This window comes from Lepisosteus oculatus, chromosome 22 (genome assembly GCF_040954835.1).
Source record: "Lepisosteus oculatus isolate fLepOcu1 chromosome 22, fLepOcu1.hap2, whole genome shotgun sequence".
NCBI lineage: Eukaryota > Metazoa > Chordata > Actinopteri > Semionotiformes > Lepisosteidae > Lepisosteus > Lepisosteus oculatus.
Window position 1 is genome coordinate 3,865,060 of NC_090717.1, and position 18,633 is coordinate 3,883,692.

At 36.1% G+C, this 18,633-nt stretch overlaps 1 protein-coding gene across 2 annotated transcripts in view; it reads right to left on the bottom strand.

The window, feature by feature from the left end:
- galnt9 (polypeptide N-acetylgalactosaminyltransferase 9) overlaps positions 1–14,835 on the bottom strand; it is a 183,571-nt gene extending 168,736 nt beyond the window's left edge. Inside the window, exon 1 of one of the 2 annotated variants that reach the window (XM_006640301.3) lies at positions 13,393–14,835. In XM_006640301.3, coding sequence (XP_006640364.3) covers positions 13,393–13,633 — 241 coding nt within the window. In that variant the 5' untranslated portion in view covers positions 13,634–14,835. The remainder of the gene's footprint in view (positions 1–13,392) is intronic. The other variant, XM_069182222.1, reaches the window with a different exon arrangement.
- Between the last annotated feature and the right edge of the window lie 3,798 nt (positions 14,836–18,633).

The window sequence follows — 18,633 nt, forward strand, 5'->3', positions numbered from 1 at the left end:
TATTCCCAGAGTTTCCACAACTGTACTCATGTTAGCTTTACTATGCCATGGCTTTCAAAGGTTTATATCATGTTTTATTGCATTATTGATTCACTGCAGTTTACATCATTTTACTGTTTTTTTTTAACTGCAGCGTACTGTATCACAGTAAACCTTGATATGGTTAAGTCCCTGAATTACAGTTTTATAAACCATTGAGCTATATTCCTTTACAATTTCATCAGGAATACAAATTGTACTGCCTTCTCCATATATCTTGTCTAATTCCAATCTGTTTCTCTTTATAAAAAAGCACTCATTAATGTAAACAAAGATGTACAGAGATTTCTAAATTGAAAATGACACCTTGATGAATATTACTTGAAACACTGGCTGTGTGATTCATTTTCGTTTGTTATGGATAGAATTATATTTTTATTCTTTGTCCTTTTTCATTTAGGGGGCTATCAAATCAAGGCATTTCACAGCAGCTTGTGGAAGCTCACAGTTTGAAGAACTGTCCACAAATGCACCTCAGCCGTGCTTAATTAAACCATCGGCAGATCCTCAGGCTGTAGACATAAAGAGCAAAAATCGCTTTTGAACTATTTGTTTTCCAGTTGGTTTTCATTTCTTCCTTAGTGATTTTAACTTTATGTCACAGTGTATCAATACCACAATGAAAAGAGAAAAGCCCCCTTTAAATATTTTAAATCACTGTACATTTTCAGTTTCAGTCTTGTTAGACAAAGTACTACATGGATGTGCCTTTTATTTACTCAATGAAAATAAGTTATTGTAAACAGCAGAAGCTATTTAGCTTCCCTTTTAAGTCCCAATGAAAAACATTTTATACATGTAAATTTGCATTTGAGATAAAATGATTTACTTTGTCTAGACGGCAAGTTCTTACATCAAACATTGTGATACTCCAAAGGCTTCCAAAGCCTCCTACACAAGGAGAAAAAATATAAGGAAATATGTGGCAAAAAAAATCTCATTACTGGTTTGCTTTGTTATTTTAATGACACTGGAAAAAAATCAATGAATTTGGTAAATGTACATCAATTTACAGGATCAGGAAAATAATGTTTCCCAAATACTGCATCATACTGTAGCACTTGACAGCCACTTCATCTAATAAAATGATACATGTGAGACGCAATTATAATAATAATTGCATACACTTATATTACTCTTTTCTGGACACTCCTAATGGGGACTCCCCTCCACCACCACCACCAATGTGCAGCCCCAGTGCTATCAGTGGGGAGGAGAGCAGAGTAATGAAACCAATTCATAGAGGGGGATGATTAGGAGGCCATGATTGGTAAAGGCCAATGGGAAATCACAGTTTAGACTGGCAAATATTTTCCTCATTTGGAACACCAAATGGCTTTTCTTTTCCTGCCATTCCAGTTTTAAATTGCCAGTCGTCAATGGTCTTTTCCCACCACTGCCGCCTTTGTGTCAGAATGGGGATGGATGTAAATCTGAATGTGGCTGAACACACCCACTCCCTTCTAATTGGAAAGGTGCATTCGTTAGAGAGTGCCTGTCTCTAGCCCTACATTTCCCACAGAAGATTTAACATTGAATGGAGGAACGCCTTTCTCAGACAGTGATGTAGGCACACAGGGATCACTGCCACACCCAGGCTACCCAAAGCCTGTTGTGCACTACACCTAAGGGATTCCCATTAATCGTCAACTAACAACGTCACACAGCCTTGAATCAGTGGGCTGAACCAGCTTTTCCATCAAACCATCAGACACTGATGTCTGTTTTAGACTAAGGACACACTTTCAAAGTCACGCTTTCAAAGTAAAGAAACAGCTGAACCTTCTGCGTGCTTTTGTCAATCAAGAGATATCGGTTATACAAAATATCAGTTTTGGCTGTAACAGCCTCCAAAACCTTGGGGCTGTATGGATTTTAAAAGATAAGCCTACTCTGTAAATAGCTTCACAAAGGTAATTTAGGTCAGTCAATTTGTTTTGGCTTGAATGATTTCAACGATTTGTTGTGATGTGAAATACTCAAATGGGGGTGTTTTCTTTTTCATTTACTGTACATGCATTGTTCATTTAATATGTCCAGATATTTCTTTTAAACAGAACATCCAAAGAAACTTGTGTGCCCTGTGAGATGTTTGGTGCTGACACGAAAAACAATAATCTCACTGTTCTGCGCAAAGTACCAATCAATTGCTACCAATCAGTTGCTACAGGACCCCACATTGATCAAGTCCTTGCTGTCCTTTGTGCTGGTCCACCCTGATGTGACAACACTCCTGCTTGACAACACATGCCCTCATGCTGCTGGTGATACAACAGCTTTCTTGGGAGATGAGAATGTAAGGGATACACTGTGGATGCCCTCCATGGCAGAGCTGGACATCTGTGGGATGACTTGGGATGATGTGTGGCCACCTTGGGCTCAAAGACCAGTGAACAGCCACGTGTTTGTCTAGGCTCCATGAGAGGAATGAAGCAGAATCCAATCACTCATCATCTGCAACTATGAGGCACTGATGTATAGTTTATCTTGCTTCCAGTAGTTGCCACACATTTACCACTAGCCAGTGACTTTTACAGTAGATTCTCTTTCTATACTGTATTTCAATTATATCCACTAGATATTCATTTACAGAAAGTATATCCTGGGTTAAATAGTAATAAGAATACTGTACCATGTATTTAGATTTCCTCAGTGGCCGTGATTATGTGCTGATCACAGATAAAACTTACTTTTTTGTTGTTTTAAGGCATCAATGCATCAAAAGACTAAATATACAATTTGCACTGTGTGTAACTAGCTAGATCAGAAAGGTGACCTATACCAGGGCAAATGAGGAAGACAGCAAAACCCCTTTAATTAGTTTAAGACAATGAAAAATGAAAATATGTATTAGCTATTTTTTCACATTAGCTTATTGCTATGGTTGGTTGGCTCTTATATTAAGCATTAATAAATGTTTGTTGCATTTACAATTTTCCACTCTATTAAGTTATGTATTATATTATAAATACATACCTATCCACAGCTTTATCTCTGATTTATTATTACATAATATGCTCTGCTTGAATTTTAACATATAGTGGATATATATACAGTACTGTAAGAGTGGATTCTTTACAAAAAACAAAAGTTTTCAGTTTGCTGCTCTAAATGTGACAGTAGGCCCTTTGTGATGATTTTACATACCGAAAAATCTGTTTTTAGAATCTGAAATTAGATATGAAGAAATAAATATGTGCTTTGATTTGAGGACTGCTGATTAGCTCCAGGACTCTTAACAGGGCCTCATACAATCTTGAATGATTACTGCTTCTTTTCTGATGCCTGCTCCGTTCTTGATGCACCATTCCGTTTGAGGATGATTAACTCCCATTTCTGCGTGTCCAACAGATCTTACCTCTTAAAAAAGTAGTAATAATTAATAATAATTCCTAACATTTATATTACTCTTTTCTGGACATTCCACACTCTGTGAAAGCCCTTTACAGATAATGGGGACTCACCTCCACCACCAATGTACAGCATCCACCTGGGTGATGCAACGCCAGTCAAAGTGCACCAGTATGCTCACCACACACCAGCTATCAGTAGGGAGGACAACAGAGTAGTGAAACCAATTCAAAGGTCAAGGGAAATTTGGCCAGGACACCAGGGTATCACCTCTACTCTTTTTGAGAAATGCCCTGTGATTTTTACAGTAGAGTGTCGGGATCTATATACCCAGTAAGAGATTATGAACTGCAGATCCATTCAACACCTTTTCCAATAATGTGAAGATGCCATTCACATTATTGGTCCTATTCTAAAAACCACTGTCGTCTTCTAAAACCTGGGCTCCTGCTGGAATACTGAACATATGTAACTAGTTCCATGAGTTTGTCTTGTTAATTTTGCTATCTAAAAAACCTTATCTAGTTGTGAAATCATTTGGGGTTTGGCTTGCGAGTGAAATGTACTGTAAAAGCACTAATAGTACCTTGACAATAATATTGAGATTTTTTAGTGCGTACTATACATTATCAGCGAGATAAATTTTAGAATTACTGTGACTCCAAGTAAAAAAGGAGAAAAAAAAAACAATCAAGTGTAATGGCAGGAAGATTTTTTTTAAATAAAAAAAGGTATGCTGAGCGATTTTATGTTCCCCTTGGGGGTTATCGCCTTGTCAGCAGCAAGCCATAAACCGTGCAGCTGACAGTGAAAAATAGATAGTAAATACATTGTTCCCAACAACCTGGAGGACAAACTCTATATACTGTAGTGAGAGGAGTGACCCTCTTACTGTGCATGATTGAGTTCTGCAAACTTACTGCATCAGTCGGTGACTTTAGATGTCAACCAAAGCAGACATTCAGTTTCCCAGCATACAGTGAAGGTCATTACAGCCTACTGCTGTACTGAGATGTCTGTTTTGTCACTTAAATGGGCAAATACATACATTGAGATAACCTATTGTACACTTTAAAACATGTATTTGCTTACTTTGATTTATTATAAATAGGAAAGTTTTTACTGTTGTTCTGCACACTAGCACTGTGAAATGATTAATATTAATATAATATAATATAAGTTAATATGTATATTCCTATATTCCTAGAGATATTCCCATATTACTTACAGGGAATTTTTGCACGTTTAAAAACATTAAGTCAGAAAAGTCTTCCCCATAAACCTCATTAACACAACAATGAATTGGTAAATTTATATCTCTGCTCCTCTTCAAAGCCAATATGATAATTTAATAAGAGGAATCTGGGGCTCAATATGAATGTTTTGGTTTTGTAGGACATGGAAATTAACTTAAGCCTGGATTAAACAAATTTCAAGCCATCTGCCAATTGTAAATTCAAGAAGAAACCATGTGGGAGTTTTTGTGTTTGCCTGAAACCCCTCTTTTCTACCCAATGGAAAGTTACCATCAAGGATGAGGTTTGGAATTTGTAGCTGGCAGATGGGTGAGGTTTTGATTTAATCCAAGCCTTAGTGCGGTGACAAATGTATTTTTTCTTTCTATGTTAATATGAAATTCTCATTGTGGGTGTGCTGTTTTGTATTTGCCATTTTCTTCTCTTTTTGCTTCCGTTTTCAAAAGATTAAAAACAATAAAGACCAGGTTGTGAAGGTTAAAACCATACCCGGCACCTGTAAAATGTGATGAAGTGGAATGCAAACCTTTAACTGTCAAAGTTTCCAGTCAGGGACTGGCAAAAGAGATTGTATCTTTTCTTGTAGCCTGGAAAGCACTGTGGCGCAGTGATTAGAGTTCATGGCATGTAATTGGAAATACTGCTGCTGTACCCTTGAGTAAAGTACTTTGCCCACTCCATACCCAGTCATATAAATAGGTGGAAATGCAAGTCATTTTGCATAAAGGTGTATCCCTGATAAATAAAGGTATCTTAGACTAGATTTAGGTTTCCTTGATCAACTGATTCTAGTCTGGTTTGTTTTTCTGTCTGTTTATTCTTCATATTTTCACTGCAGTTACTTTAGCCAGTCCTTAACCTTTCTTTTTACAGCCCAGTAGACTGTGAAAGTGTAGGGGCAAGCCTGAAGAAGAAACCTCACAAAGACGTGCATTGGCAAGCATTACAGAATGGCTCAGCCGTAGTGCTACTTACTAAAATGCAGAATGATCAATACTGTGCCCCAGCATGAATGCAAGGACTGCAATTTTCAACTAGATCTTAGTTCCATACTGAGGAGCCTGTGCATATTCAATATGCAGAGCATAAATAATATAATTTTCCTAAAAGACATCTGAAAGTTTTGTGCTGCAGCCAACAAGATGCTGTAGAGATATATATATCTTTTGAAAGATTTTTATAACAAACTACTGATGAAACAGCTCCTTTGAGGCCAACAAAAATGGATCTAATGTTGACTTTTTAACACATTGCTCCAGGTTTCAAGGATTTAGCACACTGCGAGTGATTCAATGCTAAAATGAATACATATATGTTAAAAGAGACACTTGGAATTAATAAATATTTATGAAATAGATGCAGTTAAGGTGATCTGTTTTTCAGTAAAACTGAGTTATAACTCCCTCAAGAGTTGTTTTTTTTAAGAACTAAAATACAGCCAATCCATAAAGCAATGGTGGCTGTACACTTGCTTAATACAGCATTGATTTACTGCTGAAGGAAGCAATAACCAGTGAGAACAGGTCACCAGGCTAACAGTTCAGATTTGAAATTACCAGTTGCAGCTGAACCAATGTAAACTGCCACCTGGCACCTGAACCTATGTAAACCTGCAACCTCTTGGTGCCCCTTTGTGTACTGATGTAAAAGTAAAAATCATGAAAGGCCTTTAATATCTGTAGTAGTATTAGTCAATGTTATTATTTAGATTTTTTTTCATATACAATAACTTCTCAGATATAAAATAAAAGCCATCCAGAGTGAGAAGGATGAATGCATTTCACAGAAGAATGATCAAGTCTAGGAAGCTTCATGTTTTAACAAGATTTCACAAAACCATGAAACTATGTATCACACAGTAGCTTTTGTGCAGAGTGTCTCTCTATAAGTATCTTTGAGAATGGAGGCTATATTAGTAGAAATAAAGATTATCAAGCTAAAAAACAGAGGGAAACAGTTAAAGAAAGTCTAAAAGGCAAGCAGACAAAATTAATGGATTTTGGTTGAGTGTATAGATGAGATTTGGCCAGCCAAGCTTACAATGTCTAAGGCAAACATAAATATCTTCTTTTACCTTCACTGACATTATGTTACATGTTCTATTACAAAGTAAGACCCTGAAGTCTTTCATTTTCCATGAAGAAATAAATAAAATAGAGTATTTGGTTGATCTATTGACTATATACAACAATATTTATTGGGAAAAGAAAACAGTTTAATGCAGTTAATCAACATTAGGTATTCTTTTCACCCTAGACCAATTTCTACAGAATACAGTATAAGGCTGCACCCACCATATAGAGAAATAGTGACTATTAACATTTTGCCATATACAGGTATGCTGTATACTGTACTGTATATATACTGGAAGTTTCTGCTGAGCCATAAACTATTTTGTTTACTATTTATATCACATATCATTTACAGTATGCATTAGTTAAACTGTTTATTAACACAACTGGGCAGTTCATAAAAAAACGCAATAAAAGCGTCAAAATACTTCCCTTACAAAAGCTAAACAATCTATTTATATCAAAGTAATGGTAGCTTCTCCAGATTACTTTCCTATGAAACTTTTAGAGGTCACTATACTTGGAACATCTGCTACATTGGTATAAAGGTTAGGCCATATTCATAGCATGAATCATTTATGTATTCAGAGAGACTATTCCAGTCAATAAGCAATTGACCTAGATTCATTTCATGCATATACAAGTCAAAATGAAAAAGACTGCTCACTATTCATAACAGTCTGCTAACTAATGCTTAATTGTAAAAGTATTAGATATGGTATAATCTTGTAGGCTGTGCTTTCTTGGGGAATAAAAATGTTGAAAGCTGAAAAACTCCAAATGGTGCAGATGTGAAAGCCTTAAAAGCTTTTTTTTTAAAAAAAAAATAGGAGCTTTTTAACTGAAAAAAAAAGAAAGAAGCAAACTCATAGATAGGAAGTGCACATCATTTCGTAAGCAATGGTTCAATACATACTTCATAATTATCTGTTTAGCTTTCCATATGTAATAATGGGCAAAAGAAAACATTTTCAAATCAGTCTAGATTAATTAAATCTTATTTTAAATAAATTTCAATTTGAATCTCATGCCACACAGAGAGCACACATTGTAATATGTATAGTATGTATGTGGGTCTGTGGCATCGTACACAATCCATTCAAAGCAGATACAGAATTCAATATTGCCTCTATTGTTAGAATGGAAGATAATCCAGTATTTGCACTTCTCTAGCTGTTATTCTCCCAGCTGAAGAAAGATCCAATCATTACTGGTGGGATTTGTGGAGTATATATATAAAGTAAGAGCAAAGTACAGAAGGTAACTGAAAATCTCCTCCATTAATTACAAGTGAAGGGGCTCAGAAGTCACCATATCTTCTTCTGCACACAGTGCAACCTTATCAGATTAGTGGCTCCTTAATATACAGGAAAACACTAAAAATAGCTGCTCTCTGCTTGATCTTTACAATGTTTTTGCCATTCTCTCTAGCATGGGAGTATTTTCGAATCTATACATAAAAAATAAATGTTAAACTGGACTTTAGTCACTATATTATATGCAGTTCAGTGTGATAGGAACCAAGCAATATTTCCAGTGTTTTCAAAACAGCAGGCATGGGAGATAAGCAATGCATGCATTAGACATATTTTCTGTAAGGTGGACTAAATCAAATTATAGTGCATCCTCTTATATGAATACATTACAATACTTAATACATTATACAGGCTTCAGTTTCTTTCTTCAGTCTTTTTTTTTCAACCAATGTTGTCATCACAATTGATTTTAAAATTATTCTCGCCATTTGTATTAATATTGTATGTGTATGTGGTGCCCCTCAAGCATAAGGGGTCATTTGGGAGAAAGGCACCAGGGCTACTTTACTCTACACTCAGGCAGTTAAGGAGAGCCCAGTTACCATCCTCATTGAGAGCAGGCAGAGTTATGATCCCCAGATCCTGTTTGTATCAGTACTGTAATTAAACCACTTGAGCCACCTGGTGCTGCGTTATTCTAATTATTTTACATTGCCTCACCAGTTATGGCCTCTTATTGAGATCAGTATTAATGACAATCTGAATTTGTTGAGCACATAATGAAGACACATTTCATTCTTAATACTGCGCCACTTTGAAACAGCTTGCACTGATAACTAAGCAATTCAGTGTTGATCGGATAAAAAGCATAAAAAAGTATTGTGCTAAATAATTACCTAACATCATTATAATTATTGATACACACTATTTAAGCTTAAACCAATATAATAGAACCATTATCTGAAAGTCAATTATTCCCAGGAAAGGATGTAGCAACACAACCCAGAAACACAGGGCACAAAGTGAGACTATATCCTGAATAGAGATCTACTCAGGACAATTCAGGGCACATGCACTCAGGGATAACTTAAAGACACAAATCATTCACTCAGCATGTTCTTGAAAGGTTGGTGGAAGCCCAAACACCCGATGAAAACTAACACAAACACAGGGAGAACAAGCAGATTCTGCACAGATGCCTTGCCAGTCCAGATTAGAACCCCCAATCCTATAGCTATGAATCAGGTACGTCATCATCTCACCATGTGTCCTCGATAACATACCAATATGGACAAAATTAAGTAAAATGAGATATGCACTATTTAATATTTGCCTGTCCACTCCCTTAAAATAATGACATAAAAATAAAAAAACAAAATGAAAAATGGGGAGTGATTCTCTAGACCACTTACTGTAAGCCATCTTTTTGACGAGTTTTTTTATGAGCGACTGATGAATGTCTGTCGCTCCTGTTAAACACCTATTGTAGAACTTGTTGCCATGTTCACTGGCAGTGTCTGTGGTGCATCAATAGCACAGCAGACAGCAAGTGCATGTCCTGTTCAAGAGCAAGTATGTTTTTACAATTTATGCACATAAAGTGAATAGCACAATCACAGAAATAAGCTATTAAATGCATGTATATATTTTGTATTCAATATCATGTCCTGATGGTCCACTATCCCCCAGAAAATACGCTACGCTTGCAAAGGTGGTGAAGAACTTAATTGCTGCTAGTTTCCCTGTCAGTCGAAAGACTGTGGATCACGTGCTAGACCTGTTGGTGAAGACATGGATCAGCTAGACAATGATAAGATGTCAAACAGCATCTCCAATCCTGTTTGCACTGAAAAGTTGAATTAAAAAATAATTCCAGAGATGGAATACATACCATTTACAGTTGAAGTGGAGAAGTATAAAGCACTCTAAAGGCCAGTTCTGCGTGCCATTTCATCTACTGTTGGTGAACAACATAAGTATTGCGTTTAATACTTATGACATACTTAAAAAAACTTGTGACATTAATATAATGGAATTAAAATATAAGTTAATTAATTAAACAGTGCAACTTCTTTTATGTTTATTGAATATGCAGTTTTGTAACAATCCCTCCTATACTGTTGACAAACAAGAAAGAAATGGCGAAGGTGAGTTTAAGAGTTTGCGTTATTGTGAAAATGGCAGAGGAACAAAATAATCTTCAAAGATGCTAGCAGTGCATCTCACCACATGCATAAAAACCTCTACACTCGTGTCAAAAACAGTGTACATCCGGCTTTAACAAATAAATATTACTGGGAGTCTAGCTTGTCAATACGATTTCTCTTACTTGAACCTTACTTCCAAACTGTAAGCATTAGGGTTTTCCTCTGTTCAACACACAGGAATAATGCAAACTGACAAACTGAGTTTCTTCCCATCCAAATGATTAAAAAAATAATTCAGCCAACTGCACCACACCATGTAACAATCACCTTCACCTTTTAAAAAGCCATTTTGAATCTCAAAAGAACAAACCATGCTATTTATCAAAAGATATCACTGTTTGATCATATACAGTACTGTAGAAGAAAAGGAGCAACACATGTTTCAAGGCGCAAATAAGGATAATCCTTCTAAAGTCAGCCACCCCTAATCCCAACATTTCATTTGCCTTTATAAACATCAATAAAATATGTACCTTGACATCATTAACAACATTAAACACACACTTGTCTGTCCTTTCACAACAGTTTAAACATGGTTTAAGAATAGCATTCGAATGGTGCATACATTAATAGTTTTCCATTAAGCTGCCTTTTCTGTGGCTGAAACCTTGCATTTTTTATGAGAAATGCAATGTCATTTATTCATGTATTTATGTATTACTCTGTTACAGTTCCAAGGACAGAATATAATTTTAAAATAGTGAGTATAGAGAATTCAGGTGAGAGTCTGGCCATAATCAATTTGACAATTATTAGATACATAATAATAATAAAATAATGTTTGGGATTTTTAAAGTTTTATGTTAGCTCCATTTGCCAGATCCTTAAAAATGGATGTAAGAAATGTTTGAATTAGGAGACAACATTTCCTGTCTCTCTTTTTCTGAATGCAAGTATTTTTGGGTTTCCTGTCTGTAAAGGTGGCCTTTCTAGAATATCAGACTATGCTTTTTAAGGGAATTTTCCAGTGTCTTTCAAGATTTGTTATTTTATTGCATAATGTTGAGCAAGGAATTACAATAATGAATACATTCAGAAAGTACAGAAGCTGTAGAATATTGTTCCCTAGTAGTTTAAGAACTACTTTCCCATTAGGGAAAATAATCTAAGCAAGATTTTATGTATACACGTTAAAAACTGAATAGCTCAATCACCATCTTCACAGTTAAATAAATTTCTCTATCTCAGGAGGGTTTCTAAGTTTGTTTCATGGTGAATCCAGTTTTAATATAAAAATATCTTAGACTGTTAGCAGGTTGTATAGTTCTCTACCTTTCTGGACACTTCATGTGGCTTTTTATTTTAATTTAGTGTGAATGACAGTATTGCCATCTATGCCCTTCTTATTTTTGGAAATGTTCTGTTCTGCAGTAGCTAATATGATGCGTACTGAAATTTAAGACTGCTCAATCTTCTAATGCAGAATAAAGACCATACTCTCCCTTCAAGAACCCTTGAAACTGGGCTCTTGTATAAAGTACAGAAACTTGTGTAAATTCCAAAATTAAATGGTTTAATGGAAAAATGTAATATCCTTGTAGGAAATGTTGGCAGGAAATCAATTTAATTTCAGAAATAGAGATGATCAATATTGACTCTTGAGGAAAAAAAAACATTCTGATAATTTTGTTTGCTTAACCTTTTTGAAGGTATATAAAATATTCACACAAGTTATATAAAAAATATATGGTCATATTTTTACCTTTTGATGCTATAAATGTAATATGCATGAACTACAATCCAATAAATTCCACTGAACTACACGAAACCACATTTGCTATAATATTTGTTGTACAAACAATAAAAATGATTAATTGTTTCTGCACACATAAAGTCAGTTTTTAAATCCAAAACTTTTCATAACAACACATACATTGTTGTATTGCAATGAACAATATTAAAGATTACAATAGCTGTCATTAAAAACCTGGAATGATCTGGTCCTGCTTTCAAGACTAATCTACTTGCAATACATTACAGAATTTAATGGAAATATAATATAATATAGATGATGCACCATTTGATCATAAATTCATTAAATTTAAATGACCTCTTTCAGATAACAGAATCTAGTTATCATTGAGCATCTAGGCATGAACGGGATGTATTTACTGACCCACAAATACAATTTAAATCCAATGTGTTTAAAGAAGAGCTAGCCATATTATGCCTGACCCAGAAAAACACAGTTTAGCATGTTGTATCTGCATGATTGAATATGTATTAAAAGAAAACAGGTGCAGTGCAAAATAATAATTGTACAGAAACTGCAAAACTATTTAGAGCAGGAGCCACAGTATACTGCAATTAAGACAATTTTTTTTTTCCATTTATTATGATCTCTCAAAGTATGCATTTACATTAACTTTCATGGAATGTTATTCAATCAACTGCATTATAAGTGATTATACAATTTGCTATGATGAGGGGTCTATATGCCTTAGGAATATAACATTTTAAAGGATGCTGCACAAGTATTCTGTCTTTTGTATATATTTCTACACCTTTAGCCTCTCTAGAACACAACAGGAATTTTGAAAGTATCACACATTCATAATATATACTAAATAAAATAACAGTGTGCCTGCAAGATTTGCAGTGATTACTTTTGTTATCTTGTGTGTTTTAAATAAAGTAACTGTTACTTGAAGTAGCAGAAATCTCATGTGTGGGTAACTTATGAAAGAACCTGAATCTAATTTTTATAAGCATAGCTCATTTATAAACTTAGCAGCCCAATAGCACACCACTCTAAGTTAGGAAATTCCCCTTCCTGACACTGAGAACAATTTTTGTCAAGGTCACATATTTTATTTTTAAAGATGCTTTTATCTCACCCTGTTAATATTAATGTAAATATGAGATCTGCAGGACACCGCTGAAGTCCTTGTGGTTGTTTATCAGATATTGAAAACGATTTAATTAAATGTTTCCTAAATGTTCAGCAGAATTTAGTGATTACCAGGACGTCCCTAAAATGAATAACCTTTAAAAAAGGTCCATTCCTATACCCATAGAAACTGAAAAGCTTTGCGGAATGGACAGCGTGTTATCCGCTACGGAGATACTATAAATATACTATAAGGTGGTACAATAAATATAACCACACTGTGCATGTTTTTGAAGAGTGTGAGTAATAGTATTCTACTGCTTAAACCATTACCAACGAACACAAAACCGTACGACCAAGATTGAAAAAAAAAAGGTTTACCGTTTAACTGGTTGTAGACCACGTCCTCGAGGTGCTCAAGTCTCTGGAGTATGGACTGTCTGTCCACCAGATTAGAAACTTTGCCATTCCTGCTTCTGACTCTTTGATCAGAGCTTCTTCCGATCTGCACAATCTCTTCAGAGCGGCTCTGGATCCTGCAGTACACCGAAAACAAGATAATCCCCACGAAAACCAAAATGTTGACAGTCAGCAAAGTTTTGATTTTGCGTGCCACAGCCATGAAACCCGAAGAACCATTCAACCAGAAGGCATCAAGCCTGGACAGCACGTGCACGCCTAACCATTCGGAACACGATGAAGTATATCGCTAATGCAAAGCAGAAGAAAAGTCTAACACAACCCCTTCCTAATGCACAGAAACACCGAGAGCTATCCGTTCAGCACCACCGCTTACAAGAAATAAGCGTTCAACGCATTAGCGGGGCTAAAGGTGAACAAAATGTTATCAGCGTGTCAGGTTTCAAGACGATAGGAAAACTGATTCTTGCTAAAAAAAAAACAAGTTCAAGGTTGATGAGGTTGCTAGATGATTTCCTGATTTCTTTCAGATCCCGCTATGTCCCCACATGATAATTTGCATACAGCAAACCGTTCACGCTGTAGCGGACTGTAAAGATAGCTGAAGATCGCGGAGCAAGCGAAGCTCTGCTTTCTGTTGCAACGGGCTTCTGCAAATTAAAACGTGCATATATGTCAGGTTCTGTATATTCGAAAATACCAGTAATATTTCAGTCCTTCAGTTTCCTCACTGAGGTATGGCAATCTTCTGATTTGCAAAAGGACTTCGGAAGCAGAGCATCAACATTCCCCCTTTTTCACAGGCGTCTTTAGTCACACAATCCTTTAGCGAACGCTTCAGATTTTTTTGTATGTGAATGGGTTTATTTCTCGCTGTTTCTTATCTCTTATAACCGAAGTCAATCGCGCAACGAGGAAAGACCGACGTGCCGGGATTGGGTGGGTGAAAGTTGAAAAGGTTCTGCTCTCTGATGCTGGGATACGGTGCTGATGCTTAACGCCTTCTGCATGGTGTACAAACCAACGCTTCTCTTCTGCAAGCGCTCTCTCTCGCTCGCTCCCTCCCTCTACCTCTCCCTCTCTCGCAGTCTCTGTGAGCGCCTAACGCAGACAGAGAGCTCTTCTGCGCAGTGACGTTCGGAGAAGCAGTTCATAAATATTCAAGAAGACCTTCTTTCCCCAATCCCATTTAGAGCTCCAGTAGTTATTTAATATAAAATGTGGAAGTCTAGGAACTAGGCATCTTGTCCGCCTTAGTACTTCGTAATTAAATCTAATCTAAAAGGTGCAGCGTTAATGTCAAAATGAATAAGAAAAAAGGAAAACAAATTAACAGACGATAGTGTATTTTCGTACCAGGGCACTGGCTGATATTGTTGCAGACTTGAAAATTGTGACAGTGCTTCGGTGCTGTGTTGTCTTTTTATGTTGCTTCTTTGACCTGGAAACAATTTACATCCTTAATCATCCCTCTCAGACAAGAAGAGCAGCTTCTACAGTGGATCAGGTGTTTATTATAGTGTATGTCCAAATTACATGATCAAAATGCATAACGCTTCCAATGGCTTCTAAACCATAACTCCCTGTCTGTGATCCTGTGCTATCAAACTATGTATCCAAACGTTTAACCGGGAACAAGGTCAGCGTACGAGCTGCAGTGGAAGAGGTTAATTCCACGCTTCAAATAAATAAGGAGAAAGAAGACAAAACACACCCTTTCGGAGGCGGAGCCTTCTTAACATTTGTTATGCTGTATGTCAAGAATTAAAACAACAGCCCTCTAGTGCTAATTCCTAAGAAGACATCGTTTTAGAAACGGTCAGTGAAGTTTGCATAAGACTTTCTTTAAATGTTTGCCTATTTTATGAGTTTTTTAACCAAAAATGCATTTCTTATTAATATAAGATGAATTGTCACATAGAAAAGCACGTGAAATGAAAGAATTTTAATTTTGCTGGTTGCTTTTCACTGCATTTGTGCATGACAGGCGTCTGAGCTCCAGATATGCAAGCTGCCTTTATTTTCTTTGGATCCACAGTCAAAACCAGGGTGCCAACAGCTGATATTTGTTGGTTTTGAAACGGAAGAAAACTTCCAGGGTTTATCCCACCTTGTGCCCGGTGCTTCTTGACACATGCTCCGGGCCACTGTGGCGCTGAATTGCATAAGCAGTTATTGAAAGTGATGTGATATGACACACAAATTAATCTTCTAGGTGATTTCATAATTATGATGTTCCCTTTTATTGCAGGATAAATATTGCAACTGTAACCTACGGGGGCTCAGGCGGGCGCCCTTGCCGCATCTGGTCGAACCCGGGACTTCCGCGTCTCTCTGCAGCGACCTAGCCCCGTGAGCTAAAGAGAGATCTCTCCGCAGCCCAGTAGCTGTGGTCCTGCTATCACAGGGAAGGGCGGTGACGTCACCCGCTCTGGTACGCCGGCTCTTACAGTGCTTGTCGGCCGTAAGCGTTACACAACTTTGGAAAATTTACACAGTCCCCCTTTTTTTAGGAAAACATTGTCTAATGAAAGGAAGAGCCAATAAATGATATTTCATACTGTATGTACCATTTGAAGATATGAAGATATGCTGACAGTCGATATTGAATAAAAGCCTAGATTACATCATTGAATGAAAAGACAAAAACGTAATGTGTCAACAGAAAAAGAACAAATTCTAAAAAGTCTCTATCAAGTACATAAAGCAGGAGGCTTATAAATGACACATGTACAGGAGTATAAGAATATTGTTATTTGCCAAATAAATTTTAAATCTTTAATTTGAACACAGTAAGAACAGAAATGTCATCTGAGAAAACCGTAATAGCTAATTGAACTATTTACACTGATATTGATCGACTTAGTTATACTGTATGTATGCTTGGAAGTTACAAATAATTATTTTGTTTGTTATTGTGCATAGTTAAAATAATCTTATGGTGATTCATGGCATCAAATTTGTTTAGTATTTGTGGTGATTTCACATATATTTACCAGTTATTTTTCTTAAGCATTTTATGATACAGTACGTGCATCTTTGATAACCAGCACACATCACTGAATTTGAATAGATTCAAGCCTGCTTCTCTTGTTTTGTTGAAAAATACGTAGCATAAAACATGGCTGTGAGTAGAATTTTATTTACTTTGTTTGTTCATTTTTATTTGCTTTTTTATAGTTGCCCCACCATTTTGTCTCAAAGACCAGATGGATGCTTGTCCTTAGTTATTAGCCTGGATGTTTGGCATGTTGTTTTTTATGAACAAGCTGATCGCTGAAGTTATGATTTATGTCCTTTGAACACATTAAGTACAGCTGTACTTTAGATTTGTCCTCAGAAAATGCAGTGTACTTCTTAGTCTGATAGTAATCACATGGGCCACAAATGGCTGAGTCTTCTGTTGTAAAAATGCATAGTTGCTCACAATTTCAGCTAGGATGTGCAAATGAAACAGATGAAATCAGTGCATCAACCAGATTCTCTCACTGAAGTCAGCTGTTCCTGATCACGAAGGTCAAAATCTTTTAATTGAAATATTATTTTGGGTGGAACAATTGCTGTGTCTTTACCAAATAAATACCTTTTATTTTACTAGGAAAAATAGGAAGGGCATGTTAGTCCCTCAGCTAAAGCCAGAGATGACGCTACTGAGAAACAATCTCATTCTTCCAAATCCCCCATAGACCTGCAGCCCCTGCAAAGTGACACATTGTGTTCATAAAAGGTGATATTTGGATTTGACCATTTTGGTTTTTTTTTCTTTTTCATCCAATTCAAAAGTTTCTTTTTAGTGCTTACCATGATAAATAAAATCTCTCATCGTATATATAAAAATCAAAGAAAAAATCGGGTCCTGCAGAATGTTGAGGGGGCAATGTTTTCTTATTTTTCATTGATTGCATCTTGTAACTAGCTGACCAAAGGTGCAATGTGGAATTCTGATGATTGCTATAACTTCTTTAGATGCAATGATTATTCCCTCATCCAAGCAAAGATCTGTCCAATTCAAATGCAGATGAAGCTGTCTGAATGTTTATAACTACAACTAGCTAGGTCAAATAACCTCTTATCATCTGTAAATGCTCTTGTGTTCTTACCAGTACAGCAACACAGATGCTTATAGAGACCTCCAACCTTAGAATTACACAGCATCAATTCTCAGACATTTGTCGTCAAGACATTTTTCAAAGACACCATAACTTGATGTGGGAGTATTCCACAGTATGTAGATCCCAAAGAGGGGACACAACCTTCTGTTACAGATTTGGGATGAAAAAGCCATTAAATACATTTTTGATCACATTGTTCTTAAATTATGTCTCATTATACTTTTGCTTTTAAAGCATGGGCAATATTATTAGATGTCTAGACATCATTTAGAGTTAGTGAGGTCCAAATGTTTTTTTAATGTTTTTAGTCAGTGAACCCACCCACCCAGATCACTCAGACTTAGTTTAAGAAAACTTTAAAAGCAATAAGTGCTTATTTGTCTAACACCATGTTGACTGCCTGCCAAGACGGCTGCCTGATCAGTGATTTTAAATAAATTACGATTCAAGTAAATTACAGCTGAACAGAGAGTTGCGTGTGTACTTTCATTTGATTAAAATAACCCAAAATGAGGTCATGAAAATCATTTTCATTCAACACTTTTCACAAAGAGGCAAGAGTGTTGGTTGATAAAGTCCAATTTAAACTCACAAAAAAATATTGGCCACTGTAAACGTTTTTCTAAAAGACGCCTAAATGACAGAGACTTTAATTAAAAGTTAGATGTACAGTAGGAGAATGGAATTCAGAGAAAATTGTTGAATATAAAAATCAGTGCTCTAATAGTACATTTGAGAGACTTATTTTTTGACAGTTTAGGAGATGTCTCAAATTTTTGAAAGGTAAAAAATCTTGGTGAACTGCACTGTCTATGGAGACTTTACTGTCTGGTGATGTTCTGCCTAGGAACACATCCTTTCTGACCTTAGAAGCTCATCATTGTCCCACTTTACCACTGTTAAGAGCAGACAACCTACCCAAATGAGCACTGCTTCAGGCTAATCTTTAAGGTGAGGGAACCATTGGTTTTGATGTGCCTGGGTTACATTCTCTAAAATGTATTGGGATAAGAGAGGTTTCTGAATGGGCACACCTCACAATCTCCCTTAAACAGCAGTTTGTTCTTTAGAAAATAAATTAAGTCAACCA